The 26,543-nt window shown below is 39.6% G+C and overlaps 1 protein-coding gene across 1 annotated transcript in view; it reads left to right on the forward strand.

Moving 5' to 3' along the window:
* Positions 1 to 830: 830 nt before the first annotated feature.
* The window catches only part of lrrc75a (leucine rich repeat containing 75A), a 60,659-nt gene continuing 34,946 nt past the window's right edge, over positions 831 to 26,543 (forward strand). Inside the window, exons 1-2 of the mRNA XM_042487240.2 lie at positions 831 to 1,879; positions 19,359 to 19,487. Of these exons, the coding sequence (XP_042343174.1) occupies positions 1,631 to 1,879; positions 19,359 to 19,487 (378 nt within the window). The 5' untranslated portion in view covers positions 831 to 1,630. The remainder of the gene's footprint in view (positions 1,880 to 19,358; positions 19,488 to 26,543) is intronic.

Raw genomic sequence — 26,543 nt, forward strand, 5'->3', positions numbered from 1 at the left:
GGCATTAAATTCATTCATTTCAAAATAAGGCCTTATTTAGTATCAAAATGTCTTAAATCAATCTTTCAGAAGTCTTAAAATCTGAATCTATTTTTCTGACTGCACTGTAAAATCTCAAAAATAACTGAGATCATCTAACTCTTTTTACTGGACAAAAAAGGTATTTTTTTAGGATACAATAAACATTTGGGCAAGCTTGTACATAATCTTAAGTAACTGATTGAAGTATACTAATATTGATATTGAAGTAAACCTAACATATAGATATAAAGTAAACAAAAATGACCTGGAAAAAAGTGCAGAAAATTAAAAAATATAAGTGTATTTTTTTTCTATAGAATAATTTTAAATTTGTAATTATAATTGTGATAAATATGTTTTTTTTTAAATAGATGTTTTCCCTATTTAAATTCTCACCCTTTTTAAAAGCTAATTTGTATTTCATTTTATTTTATATTTGCAATTTGCAATTTGAGATATATCTCTTGCAAAGTTTGTAATTTTTTTCTGTAACACAATTTAAAAAATATATAATCAACTTGCTAGATTTGACAGTGTATATGATTTTATACAGAAAAAAACATGCAGAATATTAATAGGTATGACTCATCATGACCAGATACATGTGTGTGTGGAAAGGAGCCACGAAACATTAAACTGACACATTAAATTATGGGAACTGGCACCTCCTCGCCTTCCCACAGAAGATGAAGTGTCCGCGAGCTAACAAACTGCAAACTTGGCCGTGCGCAGTGCTCGTGCTCCTCCCGCCCTTCCCTCCATCACTCTGCGAGGCGGGTGGACTCACGTGCACTCGCTGCGCGCCCCCATTCACTTGAGCAGAGGGTGCAATACATAATTCAGTCCCAGTCAGGGAACACCTCACAGCCTCTGCCCTCCTGACGAGCCGCGGAGCTGCAGCCCGGACGCCGCTGCAGCCCGGACGCCGCTGCGGCCGCTTCCTGCTCCGGAGCGGAGGCGGAAAAATCCACCTTGGAGAAGGACGCGGGTTTGTCGGAGCTCGTGTTTGACTTCCAGCAGCGGAGAGGAAGGACAGAAGCAGCGCGAGGAGCAGACGGTCTGTGGTGAGCTTTCACGAGACGTAAACATTGCCATGCCCTGCTTCATGCACCACCTCGTTTCCTCCTCCTCCTGCGGGGTTTGTTTCGGAGGATAAGGGGAGAAAAGGGGAAGAAAATAGCGCTGCGGTCGAAGGTAACCGTGTTGGAGATGTGGTGAAGTTGTGTCCGGGATAGGAGGCTGCGGCGGTCGTATCCTGCATCCTGACTTTGCTGTGTCCGTGTTTTGCGGCCATGCTGCAGGCAGCATCCTGCGACCTGTTCCCGACCTGAGCTACTCTGGGATTAAGTTTACAAAAGCTGAAAACTAGTTCCACTTTTGGATGTTTTGGAGTGTTATTTTGAACTCTTGGGCCATCACTCGCTCTGAGTAACTGGGTTGATTATGAACATTTGTCATGAGCAGTTTGGAGGTTTTTTTTTGCTCCCCACACATCAAACTGCAGGTTTTTAGAAAGATGTGGTAATCTTCTCAAACGTCAGCCTGCCTCTGCATGACTGCTCGGTGGGGCCGGTCTTGTTATCATCACAGTTCACATTAACGCAGCACCATGGGGGCCAAGCAGACCAAAGGCCAGGAGCCCGGGGGGGCCAGCCCTCAGCACAGCTGGAAGCGAACACCCACCAAGGAGAGGAGCGACATCTTGGCCTCCCTCATGCTGAAGTCCGGGGACCGACTGAACCGTGGTGGGACGCCGCCGCCCTACCAGCGCCGCATCGGGATGATCCAGGAGATGATGCTGATGGCCAAGCAAGGGAAGCAGGACGAGGCGACAGAGATGCTCAAGACGCTCCGACAGGTAACAGATATGTGTTTGTTTTGGAGAGTTTTGGGGTCAGAGGTTCACATGTCTAGACCACAACATCCTTATTGGCTTGCGGTCTCTTCTGGCTCAGAGGTAGAGCGGGTTGTTCTCTAATCTGAAGGTCAGCGGTTTGATCCCCGGCTCCTCTGGGCAACATGTCGAAGTATCCTTGGGCAAGATACCGAACCCCGAATTGCTCCCGATGCTGTGTCATCGGAGTGTGAGTGTGTGTGAATGATTACTGAGTAGCAGGTGACACTTTGTACGGTAGCCTCGGCCACCACTGTGTGAATGTGTGTGTGAATGGGTGAATGTGACAATGTAGTGTCCAAACGCTCTGAATTCTCAATAAGACTAGAAAAGCAAATACAGTCCATTTACCATTTAGAGGTGGGGCAAAATATCGATATTACGATATATCGTGGGACTTCCTCTTGCGAGACGTTATCAATAAACTGGCACCAAATATCAATATTTTCATTGAAACATAGATTAAAACAGAGAACACACTAAGCCCGTTATCATTTTTAACTTATCAGACTCACTACTTTATGGTTCAGGTGGTGCTTCTCAAATGCATGAGTAAAAGTGAAGAGGAAAACGGGGAAGAAGATAGAGAAAAAACAAAAACAGAGCAAAAAAAGGTGGAAAACAAACCCGGACCTGCCTCCCAAGTCTACTCCCGGGTTACACTGCCTGTGTGTGCGTCGGGGAATCTGTTAATTTTTCTTTCGGCGCCCGTGTTAGCAGGTTAGAGTAGCCACACTGTCTCCGTGAGCAGCGCTGCTCAGCTGCTGCTCAGCTGCTGCTCAGCTGCGGCACATCTACAGAAACCGAGTCTTGTAGATTTTGTCCACATGACGTGCAGTTTTCATCAATAATCGACAGTGAACATGGAGTTTTAATAGTCATACTGACTTCATATGTCCTTTCACCACACTTTCAATGTCTATACCCATCACAGACACGAAGAACTAAATAAACATCTGTTTTACTCAACCCTTCCTGTCTACGTTTCAAAATAAAAGCCCTCTGACAACGTTTCTGTCGGCAGAATTACATCAGTTAATGATGCAAGGCTTTTTATTGTGAAATATTTGCAGGACTGAGTTGTTGACGATAGAGTGGCTTGCACAGTTTCATAAACTAGTGAAGTATGCACTTTTAATTGTGGAAATACAGTTGTTAAAACAGCAGGCGCCTCTACAGCAGCGACGCAGCAACTCTAGAATCATTCTGCTTCCTGGCAGTTTGGTGTTTTGCCAGTTTATGGCGATTTTACATTGAATTGAGGCCTCACGTGAAAAAATTGCAGTCAGTGCGTGTAGGAGGCAACATGTTAAGAGTATGCACTTTGTTTTGTGTTGTTTCATCTCAGTTGTCAAATTGTGTGAAACTGACACCTCAGTGCAGAGAATAAATACACATGCTGCCTTTTGACTTTTAAGGGGTATTTTTCCCTCTTCAGTCACAGGTATAGTGATATATCTAAGACTAATTCTCTATCAATGTATCAGTCATCTCAGAATCGCAATATCGTCATAGTATCGTGGGCCAAGTATCTAGATAGTATTGTTATTTTTGGCCAAATATTGTGATAGTATTGTTATATTTGGTCAAGTATTGTGATAGTATTGTTATAGTGGGCCAAGTATTGTGATAGTAGTGTTATAGTGGGCCAAGTATTGTGATAGTATTGGTCTCATGGGCCAAGTATTGTAATAGTATTGTTATCGTGGGCCAGTATCCTGATAGTACAGTTATGGTGGGCCAAGTATCTTGATAATATCATTATCAAGGGCCAAGTATGGTGATAGTATTGTTATCGTGGGCCAAATATCCTGATAGTACAGTTATGGTGGGCCAAGTATCTTGATAATATCATTATCAAGGGCCAAGTATTGTGATAGTATTGTTATCGTGGGCCAAGTATTGTGATATTGATGTTATCATGGCCCAAATATCCTGATAGTAGAGTTATGGTGGGCCAAGTATCTTGATCATATTGTTATCAAGGGCCAAGTATTTTGATAGTAACATTATCGTGGGCCAAGTATCATGATAGTATCGTTATCATTGGCCAAGTACTGTGATAGTGTCACTATTATGGGCCAAGTATTGTGATATTATCATTATTGTGTACTAAGTATCTTGATAATATCATTATCAAAGGCCATGTATTATGATATTATCGTTATTGTGGGCCTAGTATCTTTATAGTATAGTATCTTGAGTTACCCTGCGATTGCCGCCCCTCGTCTTTTCCCTTCCTCTGATCATTTCTCTCAGTGTAAGCATGTTGGTTGATGTCATCACTGGTCTGAGACAGAAGCCAGGCTCAGACTTACTGACCGTTGACACGCTGACTAAACTGATTCAGCGACTGACTGATGAATTGAGCGACTTTGTGCCTGTACGGCTGAACACGAGCCCCCTGGCTGAACCTGTTGTGCTCAGCCTGCCTCTGCTGCACCGGTTCAATGTGCAGACTGCTACGATTTATAGCCTTCTCTACGTCTTTCAAGACATTTGCAGCGCTCTGCTGATTCCTGCTGCTGCTGCAGAGCAAAGGGAAAGCCCAGCAGCAGACTGAAAGAACCGACAAAAGGGAAGCAGGAAAATAAAAATGCCACTAGTTGAATATTGAGAGCTGTAAAGAAAGAGAGGACGTGAGCGTAACAGGAGTGATATTATGTAAAGTTAATACGCGTTTATCATTGTGATGAAAGGAAACAGAGAGCGGCTGAGAAGATGTTGAAGGGAGAAACACACTCATAAGCTCTCATCCCTGAAGACGCCGCTGCACACAATCCATATGCTGCCTGTGTTTGCTGTTTATCCCCCTATGACTCAACCAGACAACAGAGCCTCGCTGAGCCTCGCGCTGCTCTCACAGTTTATTGTTTGGGCTTCGGAGATTTCCATCAGCTCCTTTCTGTTACTATTTACAGTTTTCCGATCAAACCCATTGAGATTGTTAATCCTTGAATCAATGGCAAACAGTGGAGCTAAAGAAACACGCTTAAAGATGAAGGACCCGTCTCCATCCGTCATCGTTAAGAAAGGGGATTACCATCTCTGGCACTGCTTGATTAAGCTGTGATACCCCAGAGGAGGATCTCAGTCTGCGGTCTGACAGTGAAGGAACAGCAGCACAGCAGTGTGGGCAGAGATCTTTCCAGCTCGGTCTGTGCGGCTCAGAGTAAAATACACCTTAAAACTGAGCTTAATTTAGTTATAGTCTGTTTTACAGTGCTGAAAAAAATAGGTAGTTAACTCTTTGAAACCTGGATCAATATCAGTTTTCGTGCTACATTAAGATGCCTTTAAAAGCATTTAAGACCTTTGAATACATGGGAAAAAAAGGCAATAAGCAACCCGGCAAGAAATGTCCTGCAAATTGCAAAACAGAAAAATAGAAAAAACCTGAACAAGAAAAGAGAGATTGAGTAAATTACTAGAAATTTAAGAAAAAAATGGGAAAAATGTCCAGAAAACTAATCATTCCCATTTCCTTGTTGTTTATTTATGTATTGATTTAATTATTCATTTTTTTAAAAAAATGTTTTATTTTTTGTGTGCTCATTTTCAGGAAAAAGTTTTGTAACTTTCACTTATTTTATTATCATTTGATCATCATTCCTTCTAAAGTTGCTGAACGCCTCTTTCTCATGTTCTTGAACGAAATCAGGGCAGTTTGATCAGGTTTCAAAGGGTTTATAGTTGAGTCATTGAAAGAAAACTGACAACAGTTTGGAAAATCGTTGTCTCTGATGCCAAACATTTGTTGGTTTTGGCTTCTAGAGCGTGAGAATCTCTGTTTAAAGGTCCCACATTATGCTGTTTTAGATTCATCCTCGTATTTTGGGTTTCTACCAGAAAATGTTTACATGCATACAAAAAATACACCTAAACCACCACCAAAAAATACACCTAAAACAATAATAACTGTAACTAAGAAACACATAGTATCTCACTATGATGATCAGTAAAAGAGGAAGTAATGTGCTGGAACAATTGTGCCTGTATAGAGATGTTCTGTGTACCTAATCTGCACCACCTAAATCTATCTGGCAACCTGCATTGAGACGCAGCACGTCTCTTTTTTTACATAAACAAGATATAATGTGCTAATTGCTGAGCTTTACTGGGATTCACCATTAGAAGCGAGACGTGAGTCATCGAGTCTTCAATGACTCCATCGTCCATAAATGTCTCATCCGTCTGTCAGCAGCAGCTCGCGGGGGGCTGAGTGGACAGCTCTAACATGAAGCTGACTGACAGCAGAGATTTACTGAACCAAAATAGCTCTTATGGCTCCAGAAGAAAAAAATCAACAGTGTTTGTATGTATTGATTCTGGGGCTGAGCGATTAAACGATTACGATATCAATCGTGACTTTTCCTCGATTGAAATATGAGATGTAGTCGATAAAACGCATTCAGCCATGTCCGCTCCACCCTCATTCTCTGCTGGTGTCTCCGCCGATGTCTCCGAATGTCTGCTCCACTCTCATTCTCCGCCGACGTCTCTGCCGATGTCTCCGCCAGAGCCTCCGCCGATGTCCCGGCTGATGTCCCGGCCGATGTCCCCCGAATGTCCGCCCCGCTCTCATTCTCAATTTCTGCTGTTATACCGTCATCAGCGTTGATGCTGATGACGGTATAACAGCCTGATGCTTAGACTTAGATGGTATTGTGGTATTACGGTATACCAGGGTATTTAAAAATCTGAACATGTTTTTCAATACCATCATAAATACAGGTGCTCCTCTTTCTGTTAATCTCATTGTATGTAGTGCACAGCACGCACCACCAGAGCTCTGGTCTCGACTGGTGGAACAAGCAGCTGAGCTGAAAGACATGCAACACCTTGTGGTGGAGGGATACGTTACAGGACTGTAAACAACCGGCGGCCAGCAGGCAGAGAGAAACCGTGTGAAACAACGGCTTATTTTTTTAGAGCAAACTTGGTGAATTAAGGCTTTATTTTGACCAAACCAGAGCTGGTGATTGTTGGAACAGTGGATTACTTGCAAGAGTAACCAAGATGGTTTGGGTGACTTTATTTTGTTTCTGTCGAGTGTGAATGAAGCATCTTTTATGATGAGTTAGCCAGACAATTAAGCCTCGTGAGTCTTCTGTGAGGTGTGACATTATGACTTTTTTAAACAATTTTTGGATTCCAGTTATTGTACCGTCATATACCGTATACCCTGGTGAAATTTCACAAAGGTACAGTATAAAATATTAGATTAGAAATATTAGATAAGATATTGCCAAAGCCCTCTGTCCCATTTTTAAAGTTATGTTTTAATGAGCTTCAATTTCGGAAAAAAGCACGAGCGCACCACTTTGCTTCAGTCGTACTGTGAGCGATGAGTCAGCAGCGGCACAGCTCATGTCATGTTGTGTCTGAAAGGCCCTTAACTGGATGAGTTCCTGTAACAGTGTGATCAAGATTGATGATGATCATATTGGGGCTGTTTTGGTGGAGCCTCCAGCAGTGGTTCCCTGCGCACAGTGAGTGATGCACATGATGCACATGCCCGTAGCGGCAGCACTGCTACTGGTAAGCAGATTGTTTGGAACAAGCCATGCTTCCTGTTTCCTCCTGCTTCCAATGCAATATTCAGTGCTACAGATTCATGTTGTTCTATACTGAGTACACAGGTTCAGTACTCATCTGTATACATAGTAGTAGTATAAATGTCCTGAAAAACAAGACACCTCATTTTATAAAGATTTTTTCCACTTATCAGAAAATTGTTTTGAAGTACATGTGATCGCGCATTTTAACAGATATTTCCAACCTGACAGGTTAAGCTACTGCACTTTAAAGTCCCTTTATTGTACTAGTAGCTCATGAGAAGAGAACAGCTTAAATTGTCAGTACTGAAGTATCTTTCCTTATCTGGCCTCATTGTAATAAATGTATGCATTATTTGCAGACAACCACTCTCCATTGGACCTCTATTATGGCACCAGTTACAGCTACTGGGAGTGTTGTGGTGAACTATAAAACTCCTCTTAGCACTTAGTGGACTAACTTCTTCTTCCGTCATTAAGCAGCTTTAGCACAATTTACTGATTTAAGATATTTCCTGATATCATTATTGTTAACATTATGAAATTCACATTGGTTATTTAAGCACTAAGCAGTGTTGCTTGTGCTGCAGTATGAATTGAAAGGAGAATGACTGTGATCCTTCACATGGCCCAGAGCTTTGATCCAGTGGGTGACGGTCGGAGGTCAAGCTCTTCTGACATCTGACATATTCTTCGTTGCTGTTGGTTGGGAGCTGGGGATTAAAAAGCAAGAAAAATCCATTAGCATGATGCACTCAAACACAGTCAATGTATGGATGGATTACTAAACTGGCCTTCCATGCACAGGCCCAGGGGCCCAAAGTGTCTGGGGGCCCCTCTGGCCTTCACTTGCAAAATGTCACTCATATTAACAAGAACATATTAAAATCAAATGCAAAGAAGTTGAAAATAGACATAATATCACTATGAAAATAGACGAAATAGAACAAAGAGATGCAAAGTAACTGCTGAGACACAAAAAAACTACAAAAATCAAGCAAAACAACCGAAAAGAGACCAAAAACAATTAGAGAGACACAAAGCGTCCACCAAGAGATGCAAAGAAACTTCAAAGAGACACAAAAGGGGGCAAAAAACAAGAAAGAGACACAAAAGGGGGCAAAAAACAAGAAAGAGACACAAAGAAACTACAAAGAGAAACAAAATGACTGCAAAGAAACAGCAAAGAGACACAAAGTAACTACAAAGAAATGGGGAAAACAACCACAAAGAGACACAAAATTAAAACAGAGAGATGCAAAGAAACTGCAAAAAGACAAAATAACTGCAAGATGGGTATAACAACCACAACGAGACACAAAATTACTACAAAAAGATAAAGAAAGGAAAAGCAAAGAGACAAAAAAACGACAGAGAAACAAAACTACAACACTGGCAAAACAACCACAAAGAGACACAAAATTGCCAAAGATTGCCTCAAAGAGTCAACATTTTAAAAAAAATTATACACAAAACTATCTCAAAGACATGCTAATGACTTCACAACAACAGAATAACCACAAATCCATCAGAAACACACTCTGGGTCGTAAAAGCTGAATTGGCAGAGCTCCGGTGATATAACCATCGGTTGCATCTGGCTTCATATTCAGGGCTGTTTGTGATCTGGCAGAACAGTACATGGCGGACAGATCACACCATGAATTGGATGAAGACAATTACTGAGGATAAAGACAGCAGAGAGGAAACAAACACTATGAGCGTTTAACTGCAACAGAAACTGATGACGAGAAAGAGGATTCGGTTGTGAGTGATTACAGAGACGCTAAAAAAAAAAAAGAGGAAATGACAAACGAGAAAAAGAGAGGAGAGAGAGTGTGAGGAGGCTCACTCTTCTCTTGCAACCAGGTTCTCCTCCATGTTGCCCAGAAACCATGGCGATGGCCAAAGTGCACGGGCTAAATAGACATTGATTTATCAAGCAGGAGCTCTGTTAAGCGCTAATGAGGAGGCCACCTCCTTAATCAGCGGCCTTCAGTAAACTACACACCAAAGGTAGCATCTCTTCACCACTTCCCCCTGAGCCAGTCACCAAACCAACCACCAGCGTCTGTGAAAACCTCCGCGGGCTCTAAATTTACCCTCAGCGTTTCCCTGTCTCCAGCAGTAAACAGTAACAGTCAGAGGGGCTGTTTAATCATCTTATGGTATGAGAGCAGCGATTTGTCAGATAATGGGGGGCTGTTGTGTTGTGGTCATCATTAATATTTTAAGACTGAAGCTGCAAGTCATGGAGAAAATGGTTTGGTCAATAGAGTATTAATTTTGCATAAAGTTTGGCTTAGTTATATATTTAATTTTCTAGGACTGTAATCCAGCAAAGAAAATCTAAGACTAAAATTACTCTTCAACCATTTGTTGATGGAGGAAACAATTTTGCACGTTATCGCTAGGTTGACTGTGTCAGTCCTGGCAGTCAAGGGTTTATCCCGCCTCTCGACCACTGACCAGGAGTTTACAGGCCTAAATAACAGATTGGTTATCAGCTGGTAAAATTTACATTTTTTCTTTAGGGAAAAAATTAAATATTATTTGATCCCAGCTTAGTAATTGCAATGCAAAGAAACTGCAAACAAGCACAAAGCTATGAAAATGGACAGAACAAAGAGACACAAAACGACCACAAAGAGACAAAAGAGATGCGAAGAAACTGCAAAGTGAGACAAATTAACTACAAAGATGGGCAAAATAATAACAAAGTGACACAAAACAACCATCAAGAGATGCAAAGAAACAGGAAAGAGACACAAAACAACTACAAAAACTGGCAAAACAACCACAAAAAGACACAAAGACGCAAAGAAACTGCAAACAAGAAAGAGACACAAAATGTCTACAAAGAGACACAACACTACAACCAAGAGATACAAAGAAACTGCAGACAAATAACAACAGAGACACAAAATGACTACAAAGACACACAAAGACATGCAAAGAAACTGCAAAGAGACGCAGAATAACTACAAAAACGTGCTAAACAACCAGAGACACAGAACGACCATCAAAAGATGCAAAGAAACTGCAAAGAGACACAAAATAATTATAACACTGGCAAGACAACAACAAAGAGACCAAAACATGCACATTTAACAGCTAATGTGAATATTTTCCGATGCCTTTACTCTCCTATATCGGTAAACAAAATATTTTTGGGTTATGGACAAAACAAGACATTTCAGGGCGTCATGTTGGGCTTTTTGAAACACTAGTTAACATTTTTCACCATTTTGTGACTTTTTATAGACCAAACAACTAATCGATAAATCTGAAAAATGATCAACAGATTGATAGACAGTGAAAATAGTAGTTACTTGCAGCCCTGTTGACTTTGCATTTGCCTGTTTTCCAGCTCAAAACGTCCACCCGAGGAGTCAGTGTTCCCCAGAATGTAATTCTCTGCACAGCTTGCTGCAGATGCTCCCTTTGGCTGTGTTGATTAAACTATTAAATAGAATAAAAGAGAACAACCTTTTACATACATTGTACAGTTAATTGCACATCCTCCTTGGTCTTTTTTCCGGTCTTATCAGCTCTTGAAGGGCAGTGTCTCAACATGGTGCTGTTTGATTGATTCAGCTTTGTTTTGGAGGCTCTTTGAATCACAGTGGTGCGAGTGCTGCCTGCAGTCGGTACAGTCTGTGCCATCACCAGCTAATTTCACTTCTTTCAAGTGCAGTTTTCATACAAAGGTACTTTCAACCTTGTGGCAATTTGTACATGCTGTCACTTTCTGCTGTTGATGTTCAAACCGCGGCGAAAATGTCAAAGCAATATTATTTATGTAACCACATGGTAGCACAACCTGCGACGTCACGTACAAAATAAATTTGCTTCCTGTAGGATGGGCTCATTTATTGTTCACACCAAAATTACGAGGAGCCAAGTCAGAAAAATGTGTAGTTACCAGGTGATCTTAATTTCAAGTTATAAATATCTGGAATTTCTCACAGCTATAATATTGCCCACTTTGAGAGAGAACTTACAGAAGTATTAATAAATCTAAGAATAAGTGTCTAAAAGGCAAAGGACTGATAGAAGTTACAGCAAAATAAAATACAACCATTTGAGCTAATGAAAGTAACAGTTTAACAGTTTTGTGAAGGACAAAAATATTGCATATTTATAACATAAAACATGCAGATTTTTTTTCTCCATCAACAGATTGATTGGTTGAAGAGTAAGTAGAATTTTAGAAGATTTTCTTTGATTGATTACAGCCCTCGAAAACTAATTACAACTTTTGTTGCTGTTGTGTTGTCATGCCTTCTTTGCCAACTCGGGTAGATGCTTCTTTTTCTGCAGTTTTTAACAAAAAGATTTAGTTAAACATTGCAGTGTTTTTAAACATGTTATTGCAAAGGTTTAAAGGTTTTAGTCATTGCTCATTTAATGCTGTTAATTTTAAATGATAAAACTATGATTAGTGCCAGGATGCCTTAAAAAAGGAATGGAGAGTTAATATTTATAATTCTCAGTATATGAGGCTGTTGTGTATGGCAGGGCCAGGGAGTAGAGAGTAATAGAGAAAGCTATGGTTTCAAAGTGATGGTTTGAGGTTTGTGCACTGCTGTTTTGAAGCCTCAAATTTGGCATTTGCAACTGATCATATTTGAATGAGAGCTGTGGAGGAGCAAGCGCAGGATCTGACTCATGACAGTGGTGACACCTCGCAGACAGACAATCTGTCACTCAAAGGGCCCCGCACATAAATATGCCAACGAGTTCTCATCGCAAAGTGTCACATATTGCCACTTTGCAGTAGACTTTAACGTCTACATATTACACTCAAGGTATCCTTCTGCGTCTGCCATTTATGTGACGGGATGTCGCCACTGTGATGTCAACACAAGCTCATCGATGGATTATGCTGCAGGTGGTTCTGGTTAGGCAACAAAAGCACATGACAACCAACGCCAGGACGTCAACAAACGCACATGCTGGAACGGATATTTAGGATTATGGGAAGGAGGCACATAGTAAAGTGTAGAAAAAAACACACATTTAAACATGCAGCAAACTCTGGACTTCTGCATGAAAGTCCGGAGTTTGTTGGACCCGTCCACTGCCCCTCCCGCTTGCCCTATAGGCACCCTCGTGCTCGTTATGTTACGTTGTTACTGGGAGTGTTTCAACATGACGCCTGCGGCGTATCATGCGGACGCAACAGGTTCCAGTTTCTCAAGTGCCGCTGCCCGTCTGTGTATCAGGCTGCCGTTGCATTTTAATAACAATGCGACCAGTTCTATCAGGACATTTTCTAAGCTGATGACGTTCAGGGGTGTATCATGCAGACGCGAAAGGTGGCCCTTGGCACCCGGATAGTACACTGAAAGCACCATCATGGCGGCAGTATTTGATGACTTTGGAATGAGAATGGGCTGAATGTGCATAACGTTTGGCCTTAATATAATGTAAACTTGTGAGTTATCTGAAAATTCACCCTCTTTACAGTTGTCATGAATGCTGAAATTCACTGAAGAGATCAAAAGCTTTTTTTTTTTTTTAACATTTTAACATGGGGGTCCATTGGCAGTGACTCCCTCTTGGAGTCAGCATCAATTGGCCATTCAGAGAGCTGCAGTTTTTTTCACTTTTCCATTTTTCAGCCTCGTAGATTGCCGCTTATCAGCTAAAGAAACACTGCAGACCTTTATCATGCAAACGTTGTGATTTGTCTAGAAAGCAACAGGTGAAACTAATAACATTACTGATGGTCTAATTCCATCACCGTGTCCCGGTGAGCAGTGCACAGTAGCAGCACCCTGAACCTGGAACAGCTGAATGGAATGCAGCCATCATTTATGTTATTAACTCATTGAGTGCCAGCCCTATTGTATAATGGAAAGTGGCATGTGCCAGCTTTTCTGGACATTTTGAGTCATCTTTCAAGACCGAATAGCTCAAATGAAAGAAGAAACTCTCTTTTTCGTCATGGAAAAAAACGTTTTTTTGCACCTTGCTCCAATCTTGATTTATCTGAAGTTGAATAGAGGCTAGTTTGTTTTCTAGAAAGCTGAGAAAAATGCATTTTTGTGAAAGGGAGTCTGTCAAGCAAAACAGTGATTTGAATGTTATAATTTTGCCTTCAATGACATAAAAGACATCTGAAAATTGTATTACAAATTTTATTTTATTGTAAAATAAATATGCAAAGTACAGCACAATGCAGCAAATCATGGCGCCAGTTCAGAGAGAGAAAACCCACAAAATACAACCGGAGTCCTTTTCCATTATTCCTACCTGCAGTATTCGGATGACCGGGCCTGCTTTGAACACTCTATTTTTTTTCGGACCCCGAATCACCTCTGCACAGATCACTCTGCTCTCTGATCCCGGCTACTTCACTGTGACAGCCGCGGAAAACACACTTTGACGTATATATTCGTCAATGGCACTCAATGAGTTAATCCCGCCTGTGCTTTTCATCCTGAGACGTATCAAAATGTCAACCAGAGATGAGCTCTAATCAGCCAGAATAATCAACAACACCCGTGTCACTGCACAGATGTTTAATTTATGAAAATATAATTATTATAATGATCAAAGAACCGCCGTCATATCCGAGGTGGATGGTGCTATCTGGTCAGTCTTTGATTTTTAATAAAGGTCAATACCAGCTTCGTGTATGGCTCCTCCTGCCTTGGTTGCCATTTCCTCTTATTTACCCAAGAGCCTGCACTTGAGCCCTCACTGTGTCCAGCTCCGTCTTTGTTCATGTTCAGCTGGGTTCAGACCGCCGACGCTTTGATGCTGACCCGCACTAATTAGTGTGGGTGGTGCTTTCTAATGAAAGAGAGTCCCACACTGTTTTCCTCGTAGCACAAATGGTTTGTGTGTGTTTTTGTGCGTGCACTCAACACGCTATCCCCTTCAAGGAAGTAGACAGTGCATTTTTATTTTGTCCTCGTCATGTATATTTCATAAAGGGGCCGTTGTTAATAATGTATAGCTTTTCTGAAGAGTAAATGCCATTTATGAACACCTTGCAAAAAATAGTTCGCTATTGTTTTAGTGTTTTTTATGATTTTTTCACCACTGCAGACCTTATCACCAAACACACACACACTGTCGGCGCTGCATTTTAAATGCATTAATGCTGGTTCGTGAACCTTCTCGTGTCTGGATTCTTATTAGAGCGAGCTGGGGGATTTATTACCATTCAGGGTTGATCTACAGTATTTGCATAGCGCTTCAAATCCGTATCACACAATGAGGAAAGACACATTGTGTACTCCTCTGACTCACCCCGAAACACAAACACAGAAATGATCTGTATTGCTTTGGTTTATCTGGTACCAGTGATATTTTTTACGGCATGAAAATTCATCAAAAAGCATCCAAATGTTTCATTTTTATTAAACTCTGTGTTTCCTTTTATACTGGACATATTTTCATTGAGGAAATGTAATGGATGTGGTTTATTTCTACAAATTGCAAATTGTCATTGGCCATTTAAGGGAATAGTTTGATAGTTTGAGGAAATAGGTTTTTTTTTCTCATCAACAGAGACATGAGAAGATTGTAGTACTCTGTGTCTCTAGGCAGCAGCCGGTTAGATTATTTTAGCATAGAGAGGAGCTTACACTTAGTCTGGCTCTGTCCAAAGTATAAATGCCTCAAAATTTTACTTGATACACTTAGATGCTGGATGAGACACAAACAAAAAAATGAAGAAATCAGGTTTTGTAAAGAGTAGAGAGCAGCATGGAGGCCGGTGAAAATGTTATGATGGTTGCTTCTTTTTTATATTTTTTACTTACTTGGTCATCAGTGCAGATTTATTTGCAGTGATGTACAAGTGCTGCTTGGACAGAGATGGATGCTATTTTCTGGCCACAAAAATCACAGTAAAAGTACTTTATTTACCGTGCTTATAACCGTATTTTATTTAATGTAATTAAAACGGTACTTTCAGCTTTATTATATGACAGTAGCTACTTTATTTAACTTTATTCCAACTGCAGTTCATGAAATAATTTGGTATTTTAGTAGTTAACTTAAGTTTAGAGGACATTTAAAAATATTGAGCTATATATCATGTATTGTGATATAGCTCTAAATATTAAATTAAATATTATTTTAAGCCCTACTTTAGTGCAATGTCAGAGTCAGTATCAAGTTGAACACACTGCAGAAACTGCAGCTGATAGAAATAACCAGTCAGTAGTTTTTTTAATTCACAATTTATCATCCATGCATCGTGGATGGACTGAAAAAAAGACAATGCACCCACAATGCATCTCGAGTGACTGTGTAATCGTAAGAGGAAACTGTGTGGGTCTGTTTATCCTGGTTACTAACAGCACATATCATAACATACACCTGTTGATGCACTAATCATAGGTTTCTCTCATCTGCTGTGTCGCTATTAATGTCACTCTTATCTAAAAACACAGCAGCTGACCCAAATCTGTGTGTGTGTTTGTGTGTGTCATTCAGTCACAGCGCCTGTCATTATTTACCGCCCCGCCTACACAAAACAATAGGCAGCATGGAGACCTCGGTGAGTCATACCTTTCTGTGGGAGAGCGAGCATCTCTGTCTCTCTTCTCGCTTTCTTTTTAAAATGCATTCACACAAACACACACAGACTTCCAGAAAGAATTTCAAACCCACTGGCATTAGCATTAAAAACAGTGTGTGTAGATGAAATATAAAAGAAAGAAATCTATTACGTATTGTGTTATGCAGGAGCGTTACTAAGGATGTAAACACCTGTCCATACACACGCCCATCAGCAAGTCACAGACTCAATGGCTGCTGTCGTCATCATGAGTGCAAAAAGGGATGTGCATTTCCCCCAAAATGTTGAAAGTGATTCTTTGCATACTTAAATCGAGAAAACATGGGTCTGAATTAGGGGTGGGCGGTATATCAAATATACTCAAGGTATCGTGCCTTGTTTCATGTGTGATACATAAAATAATTATATTGCGAATATCGAATATCCTGCAGCTCTCCACCTCTCACAGACACACACACAGAGCAGGGCTTTTGCAGAGCTCCAGACCGTGACTACTTAATCACATTTTGCTACCATGGAGCGCTACTGAAATTTGCAAATACTATTAATATATAAACTGGAAAGTTGTCAGTTTGTTTCCAGCTCACATAATCATCATTTTCAGCTGCAGTAACGGTTTAACCTAATGAGAGGTAGTGGCGGTAGTGTGAGCAGGTGAGGCCCGTGTTTATATTTGCAGAGCTCTGATTGCAAGTTAGTCACAGTTTGTCACCACTGAGCACCAATGTGACATTGAAATATTAGTAATATTTGAACTGGGGGAGCTGTTTGTTTTTTGCCCGCTCAAGGTGAAAGAATCCTCACAGTTAAAGGTGCCATAGTATCTGTTTACCTGTCCAGCTGTTGACCGGAAGCTTCAAGTCCGAGCCAGATCCTTCAAAATAAATGCACCATGGGGCATTTTTTTGTTGCATTATTCCTTGGGAAAAACACCAACAGGTCTCTAAAAAACACCCACGTTTGGTGGCTAAAAAGCAGTTGGAAATAAGATTAGATTAGATGTCCTTTATTGTCCCCGTGGGAAACTAGCTCTGCTCAGACAAGTACGATACTAAAGACGCCACACTGAATAACAGAACATAAATATACAAGATAAATATCACAGCATAAAACAGGACTCTAGGGGTAGAAATGCGGCAATAACTCCTTAAAACACACCAGTTTTGTTGTTTGCTGGTCTCAAACACTTGTCTCCAAGGTGACACGCCATCCACCATCCCCTCCACTCCTTGATGACAAAGTTAGTTCAAATGCTAAATCACGTTACAAAAATTAATAATTTGCAGAAACATACAATGCCAACATTTTCTTCAAGCAAAATTTTCCACTTGTATTTAAAAAATGTCAATATCTAATAAGCAGATGACCCAGACTTTTGCTGTCTACATTCATGCCCCGCAGAGGATTAAACCTTTCCATTTTACACTGTGTGACTAAATGTCAGGATTTCTCATAATCAAACAGGCCGGCTGCCATGAAGTGAGCACATTCAAGCTACCGAGGGAGCCCATGACCTTTCTTCAACTCCCACACTCAGGAAAAACTTTACATTTTTTTGTCCTTCTACAAGTCCGGCTCTAAGAACAACAAACTGCCACGATTTTTTTCAGTCACTTTTATATTCTGCTGTGAAGGAACATTACAGTGCTGATGGTATTTTAGACTTTTAATCTTGTTCCCAAACAAAATTTTAATTATTAATGTCGAACAAATGGTGTGACGCTGAATATGTGCAGCCAGCTCTTTGCTTTGACTTTAGAGTCAGTGACAGCAGTTTTGTTACAGTCCTCAAAATACCTTAAACTGCTCCGGTCTAATCCTCTCCTGTGTCTGTGGTTTTGTTTTTTTTTTGTAGCAGAGCTGTCATTCATGTTGACTTCTTAAGATTTAACAAGACGGCCGTTCATGCACGAAGCTCTGCCAACAGGTTAATGCTTCGTCGGCTTTGATGGGGCTCGAGATGTGACAAATTTTCTTTTCCCCCCACCAGCAGGCAGACTGTCAGACAGCAGGAAGCGATGCAACAGGCTTTAATTTAATGCTTACGGGGTCTGCGGGTTTACAAAGCAGCATGGAAAATGTGAAAGCCTTTCAGATTTCAGCTTGCACACAAGAGATTTATGTTTATGTGTGTATTCCTACGTGCATGAATGAATTTTTACCATATATATCATGTAGTTTATGTGCTTTTCTGAGTTTTAATTGGTCTTTTTTTCCCATTTATTTTCATTTTTATGCCTCAACAACAGTAAAAATCATGGCCGGAGTCATTATGTTTTTATTCTTGTAAATGCAATATCTCAAGAACGCTTAGAGGGAATTTCTTCAAATTTAGCACAAACTTCCACTTTGACTCAAGAATTAACTACATTTTGGTGGTCATAGGTCAAAGGTCAAGGTCATTGTGACCTTGCATTCATCGCTTTCTCATAAACTTAATATGTGAAAAAAGCCTGGAGGGAGTTTCATCAAATTTGGTACAAACGTCCACTTGGACTCAAAAACGAACTGTCACTGTGACCTCACAAAACATGTTTTGGGACATAATTCAAGAATTCATCACTGAAAACTCAAATAAATGTCTAAAAGGAAAAAATAATGAAGTTTTGACATTGTTTATCCAAGAGGTCAAGGGTCATCTTCACTGTGACATCACATTGCTCTGCAGAAACCCTTTCTGGTCGTTATTCAACATCGTTTTTCAAGAGTAGAAGGTGAGACATTGACACTGAATTAGTGACTCTAATATTTGGTGTCCACCTTAAAACTGTGATAATTGTGAAGATTTGTTGTGCTGTGAGGGGGAAGATGTGTGTGAAAACATGGATGTAAACTGTAAGTAAATAATTAAAAACAGGATAAATTAAAACAGAATTAAACAAAACAAAACATTAAAAAAAGACAATACGAACAAGGCTTGGAAAAAGTGCTTAAAAAGGATAATAACATCACTTTAAATATCTGATTATGGTAATTATAAATATAATTTTTTCAAAGCTTTTTTCTTTTGTCCCTAGACACTTAGACACTAAATTATTTAAAAACAATTTTCTAAATTTTCCTGAATTGTTTTTAGAGAAATTGCACCACTTTGCACAGAGATCAAAGGTTTAATATGATGTCGCTCATAGCGAAAATAAACTAACTACAACCTGACGTGTGCACGGAGGCGTACAACCGAGTGGCAGTAATCGTAGTTCGTTGTAATATAAGCAAACTGCATTTTCCCTTGTGCCTTAAATATGCTATATGAATAAAAAGACTCGCTGCCTATGTATGTATAAGAACCGTGTGTGTAAGTGTGGAAATGATGGATTTATTGAATGTGTTTGTGTGTGTAGGACCTGGGCATGGAGTCAACCTCCCTGGATGACGTGTTGTACCGCTACGCCAGCTTCAGGAACCTGGTTGACCCCATCACGCACGACCTGATTATCAGCTTGGCACGATATGTCCACTGCCCCAAGACGGTAGGACACACACACACACACACAGATCCAACACTAACATACTTAACGAATAGTGGAGATTACAGTAAAGACACACACACACACACACACACAGAGTGATGTGATTCATTTGGTTGCTGCTATCAGATGATCTGACTCATTTTGTCTGACACTATTAGGTTACGGAAGTGCTCTAAGTGGTTGTGCGGCTGTGTGTGTGCCCTTGAGGGAAGCACAGCGCCTTGTGTTTGTTCATTCATGTGGCCCAGTGTGTCATTGAGGGAGAGGACAGAGTGGATGAATAATGCTGGGAGGAAGGAGGAGTGATGGAGATCAAGATAGGAATAAAAGGCCCGGTGTAATTGTAGCATGTAGGGATGCTAATTTAGAAAGCTGTTTGTGAGTCGGGGGAGAAGCAGACTTTGCCGTCTCATCATCTCCCTCTGCAGAGGCAATTTAATCTATATTTTGTCACACTTTAACTGTTGGAAAGTTGAGAAAATTGGGTTTATTTCTTTCAAAAACATTGGAAGAAGCAACACATGAAGAAATGACCCAAACACTTACAAGAAATTACATTAAGATATATATTTTTTTATAATTAAAAATTAAATTAAATTTAAAAAAATACAAGAAAAAGTAAGTGAAGGAAAAAAAAGGCAAACAAGACTTGGAAAAAGTGCTTTAAATTTATAATAACATAATTTTAAAAATTAGATAATGATATTTATAAGAGATGTTTTTTTCTAACTAAATAGTTTTCTTAATCTACTAATTTCATGAAATTTACCAAATTGCTTTTTCCCCATGTAAAGAAATTGAAAAAGAAAGTGGTGTGATTTAAAGAAATCACACCACTTTGCACAGAGATCAAAGGTTCAAATACTCTGAAAGCAGCAAAAGGAAAGTGATATCACTCGTAGATTTCAAAGGGTTAACTAATTGTATAAATCGTCAGAATAACTACTATAAAATGTGTAATTATATGAATCATTGTGCTGAAACACAGTGCTGGCTGCATTTTAATATATCTACTATAAAAATCTGCGATCATAACTCCTAAACTGTGGATGACATCGTTCCTCTTGCCGTAAATGGTACAAACACATTTCTGAGACGATAAATGTTTTAATCTATTTTTGAGGAATGCATGTCGATTTTTTCCTCTGACCTCGGTAAGAATCACGAAACACCATCTCACCTCCTTAATTTGGCACATTTCCTGTGATAACAGCATGCTGAAGATATCGGGCTCGTTATCAGAACTCACGGTAAATGTGCGTCTTCACAAATCCTATGAAAAGATATTGAGTTTCTTCAGTGATTAGCGCTGTTTGCCTCCGAGTTACCAGCCTACGTGCTCAAACATGCCTCCCCACCTGCAAATGTTCCACCAAAACAACTTCCCTCCCAAAGCTTTTTTGCAGGAGCACTGTCGCTGCATCCTCGGTTTAACGCCGCCCGAGACATCTGTGATCGGACTGTTGCAAATTGACTGTGACAGGATGCACACTGTGACTTTAGACGGATGTCCTCCCACATGTTTCAGTCAGTCTTTCAGTCTGTGGGGCCAGAGCAGTGACGGTAAACGTTCATCTTAGAGCGGGAGGTGAGAGGAGCCGGGGAACTCCTCGCTATGCAAATTATATGCTAATTATGGACATATTGCCCCGCCCCTTAAACCTCCAAAACGCCAAAACAGTGACAGCAAGTTGAAACTAAAAACCATCGTTTTAAATAAAAACTGCCACTGAAAAAAGACAAGACACAGAGAAAAAACTTGGAAATCGAAAAACACTTCATAATTCACAAATTTTATTTATTTATTTATTTATTTGACTTTTATTACCAATACAACTTTTTTCAAATGCAAGTGTTTTAAATGCCAATGTTTTCTTTTTCAGTTCAGGTTTTGTTTTCATTGACAAATCATATTTTCAATGTAACATTTACTGTCACTGTCCGGAGAACTGATTAAACCTGCCTCACGCCTGGTTAATATAAACATTGCAGGATTAATAATAATGCGTCTCCACCAATAAACAGAGGCTGAAAACCAGTTGAGACCATAGACAGGATTAATAGATTGATGTACAGTGTGGTGGGACATAAATAGAAATATAATCATTCATTGCATCAGATTTAATCCTCTTTATTCTTCATTTATGGACCATTCAGGGCGATAAAAAATCACGATAAAGTGATTTTATAACAAACACAGCAGCAAAATATTCTATTTTTTAATATCTAAGGGTTTTTTTTAATCCAAGGTATGCAGTGATTGTATTTATTTGTTACTGTTACACATACATCATTCATAAAACACACTCCTGTGAGTCCCTGGATAACGCTGCTACTATCAATAATAAAGCACACTCACTCATTTGTAATTAGATTGCAGTCAATCCAGTCAATAGACAGCCCCGGGTGGTATCGATCGATTCTAGAGTAAATATTAATTCAAACTGCATTATATACATCATTCAATCAAAACAGAACAAAAGTGTCATTTAATTTAAGTTCAATATTAGAAAGTGGATTTAGTGGTCTTAATATAATGCACTGTGCTGAATTATTGGACATGTTATGTTAATAAAACCGTTTGTGTGTGTCATGATGGCACGTCTCTGTACACCAGAGGACGCCGCTGTAAAAGGTGTTGTTTATCTCGATGATGCGTCGAAAGGTTTGTTGGTTTGAAGCACCTGTCGCCTGCAGGTCTCTGTCTTCCCGACTTTCTGTTATCATATCTTACTTTTTTATTCCTCCCTGCAATATTTAACACCGACCCACTGAGAGAACATGGCAACAGTGTCCTTATCTGATAAAATCAATTTCTGAAAGGAAAATTAATGGATTTCCCATCAGGTAAGGGTGAGTGATAAATCGGATATAGTCGATGGATTAATGGATTGATAGATGGATGTACAGTGTGGTGGAGCTTAAATAGAAATATAACATGCGATGTGTAAAATTAATTTATCGCAAACATTGAGTATGAGATTCATTTGGGCGTTTCGTTTTTCCCTCTTCTCTCATGCAGCTCTGCCTCTCACAGACACACACAAAACAGGGCTTTTGCAGAGCCCCAGACTGTGATTATTCAATAACATTTTGCAACCACAGAGCAGCGCTGTGACTTACAAATGCTATTAATATATAAATTGGAAAGCTGCTTGTTTATTTCCAGCTTACAGAGACTTAACCCTTTGAAGCCTGAGCTGATTGGCTGGACTTCTTTCAAAAACACTGGAAGAAGTCACTATTTACAAAAAAAATTACTTGATTTGTTATTTTTAAAAGGCATATGGATAAATTAGTTAATGACAATAATAATAATAGTAATAATAATAATAATATGAATAATAATAATGATAATGTTTTCATTAGGCATATATTATATTCTCAATTTCAATTCATGTTAATGGTTAATGGTTAATGGAAACCCGCCTACTGACTTTCTTTCTGCATAGTTGCCTTTGTGACCACACCAGTCAGTTTTATCTAACAACACTAATCAGTTGGGGGTGGAGACCGTCGTGGTTTTGCCATCATTTGATGAGTTAGTAATATCCCCTGATGTGATGCTGAAGGGGAAATTAATATCATTACGACTTGTGTAAAACATGCTGCGTCAGGCCCGGAGGAAAGGGCGTCACCTACCACAGAGCTAACACGGTTAGTTTTAGGAAAAGAATCTCAATTTCAGTTCAGCACATCCTGTTAACCCACTAATTGTCACTCTGCTGGTAGAAAAATGCACACACACACACACACACACACACACTTGCACACACAGTTGCTCATGCATGCACTCCCTTTACAAAAAATAATGAAATCACTCTTGCAAACACACGTGTACCACATATGCAGACATGCTTCTACACCTCCTTTTCACTTTCTCTTTCACACTCACTCACTTTTCTCTTCGCTGTCTCACACACACACACACACACACACACACACACACACACACACACACACACACACAGCCTCCGCAGGGTTTGTGAAAGGTCTAATCAGTGCACTGTGACTCCAGCTGAGCGGGGTGACTTGTGAATCTAAAGCAGCTGAAAACTTTGCTGCTTTGTCCCTGCAGCTGCTGTGATTCTCTCTGTTATCTTCGTCTTTTACCTCTTTTATTCTTTCCATCTCACACCTCCTCTGTCTCTTCTCTGCACCTTTTCAGTCATCTCTGTTTCTCACTTATGTTCTGTGACATTCCCTCCATCCGTCCGTGTGAATTCGACTGCTCGCTGCTCAGCTTTCCCTGGCTGACACTGACAGTTCAGTACATGTCAGATATGAGTCAGTCAGCTCTGTCCAGCTCTTCTATACTGGATCTGATTCGCCGCTGTGAAGGTCACGTGGCTAAAGGGTTAAACTTACTAGTGTTGATGTTGAGGCTGCACGTGGAGACTTTATGCTGCAATCCTATGCAAGTCGATAACTCAGAGTGTGTTTTTGACAGCAAAATGATTTTTATGTTACAAGTGTTAATGCTTCACGAGCATCTACAGACGACCTGCATCAATTATGATGATGACGCGCTGCAAGTGAAGAGAAATTGCGTAGAAAATAAGTCAGCTGTCTTGCACGTTAAAATTTTTGTCCTTTACATTATTTCAATTTCTTAACCAAACATACTTATGATACTGTTTTTTTAGTGCCGATACTGATTATTAGCGGTTAACAAGACCAATAACGGATATTTGGAACTGATAAGCTTTTACGACAAAATGAAAATCTTTTTGTCAACTCCAAAACAAAACTGTGTTTAAATGGCTTTAGCAAATGTTTAATCAAAACCGAAACTTTCAACATCATATACAGCAAGTTCCCAACAACTTTTTTACAAATAAAGTCAAGTGAACATTTTAATTAAAAAATGAATAAATAAAAATAGCTCCCTAAAGTTTTATAAAGTAAAGAGTTCCTTCCATGCTGACTTTTTCTTTGCACTTTTTAATCAATTTTATTGCAATCATTCAAATAAAATGCCGATACAGATAACCGTCAAAATGCCAAATATCAGCCCCAATAATGGAAACTGTGCCGATTGTTCAGATCTTCTGTGCTGACGGGGACAGGTGTGTGTGAAACGTTAATATTTTGTCACACATAGATGTAAACTGTGAGTGCATCTTGACTGATGCTGTGGCGGTAATTCTAGTTTTCTAAATTTTACTTTTGTACGTGTTAAAACAAACTTTTTATTGTAAGTTACTTTGGTTAATGTTCAAGCGTTCACTCTAACAATTACTGACATTGTTTTTAAGAAACTCCACCTTATGTAACTTTCAGTTGTTGAACGTACGTCCTGATCAGCCCCCGAAACACAGCAGACATCCGCGTCTGTGTTACGTTCGCTCCTGCAGAGCTCATGAAGCGCCTTGACTGTGACTCAGCTGTCTGCCAGGTGTCCCCCTGCACCTCCTGACCGCCGAATCGAGAGCAATACGATTTAATTATCCAAACAATTCATCTGCAGAATGGACGAACAGTTTTGTAGTGATTTACCAGAGCGTAAAGGGGCATGCAGCAAAAAAAAAAAAGCTCTAAAGTAATGGCTCCATTTGTACTGTGCAGAATAACTGTATCAGCGGGCTGGCCTGAGGGAAAGAAACAGAGATGACGCTGACAGATAGGTGCGACAGAGGGATGGAGACAGAGGTCACGAGTTGTCTGGAGACTGGAGAGATTCATAGATGTGTTCAGTATCAATAATGTACGAGGAGAGAAGAGGGAGGGAGACGGAGACAGAGAAAAAGGCAAACAAAGGAGAAGAAATAGCGAAATATTAAAAAAAAGGACGGGGATGAGAGAAAGTGGGATGCAGGGAAGCAACGAGGCTCCGACCGGATGCTGCAGCTGCTCTCCTCATCGACTCGAGCGTGCTCTCGTATTCACTCCAACACGACGCAATTTACGAATCCTCACTGGCACGATGACGCCTGTCTTTGCTGAAGAGCGTCGCTGCAAAACATCAAAATCAACTCAGATAAAGAAAAAAACACAAGTTAGGTCCAAAGTGTTTCTCTAAAATTAAAAATAACAGCCTAAAATATTAGTTTTTGGTTAAATTAAAACTGTTAAAATATGTCAGCTTCAGTTATATTGTCACATAATTAGAGGAATATAACACAGCTGTCTAATAAACACCTTAAAATGTCAGTTTCTGCAAGCAGAACATTGTATTTTTAGCTTGACATTCATGCATATTTGAGTTTACCCGCTGTCTCCTAAAAGGTTTTCATCAGACTGCGAGTTATATAACTTTTTAGCCTTTTAGGGAAAACTCTGAAACAGCACAGTATTGTGGGATTTTAGGAAATCATGACATCAGAATAGGAAATAAAATTAAAAAAGAAGAAATCATGGAAACGATTTTTTTTTTCACATTTTAATTAATTAGTTAATTTATTTTTCTGGTCTAGGTCTAAATAAATGCTTACATTTTCCACTTTTAGAAAACCCACTGAATAATTAAATTAAACTTTACTAAGTGTTTAACAGTGTGTGAAAAGATTTGTTTGCTCTAACTGCCAACTCTAGAAAGTTAAAGTACCAAATACTCATAAATAGTATCTGTGGAGAAGCCACATTGTTGTAAAACATATTCATAAATACTTATTTAGATTAATAATGTTGATAGACTTATTTAGACTTAATAGGCTGTGTTACGTTAACTATAAGGCTCAAATAAAAGTTTCGTAGCCCCATACAGGTTTTTAAAATTATTTTTAGTCAAAAATGGCTCTTTTGATTGTAAAGGTTGCTGACCCCCGAACTAATGCAATAATTCGACTTTTTTTTAACATCACGTGAAAGTAGCTGATGGATGAGTGCAGCCATGAGTAAAATATTTATCGTAAAGGCCTTTTTTAAAAGGGAAAGATGTTAGATCCAGCAGCGCAGCAGAGCTGATAAATGAGAAATAAAATGAGTTCCTTCCCTATGAATCTAAAAATGTAAATTTACACAATAAATACAATGTGTCCTCAACTTCTTTTTGTAAAAATAATGAAAATAAAAAATAATTTTAAAAAATTTAAAAAATAATAATAAAAAATGACA

This window comes from Plectropomus leopardus, chromosome 6 (assembly GCF_026936395.1).
Source record: "Plectropomus leopardus strain MGB_pleo_1.0 chromosome 6, ASM2693639v1, whole genome shotgun sequence".
NCBI classification, from domain to species: domain Eukaryota; kingdom Metazoa; phylum Chordata; class Actinopteri; order Perciformes; family Serranidae; genus Plectropomus; species Plectropomus leopardus.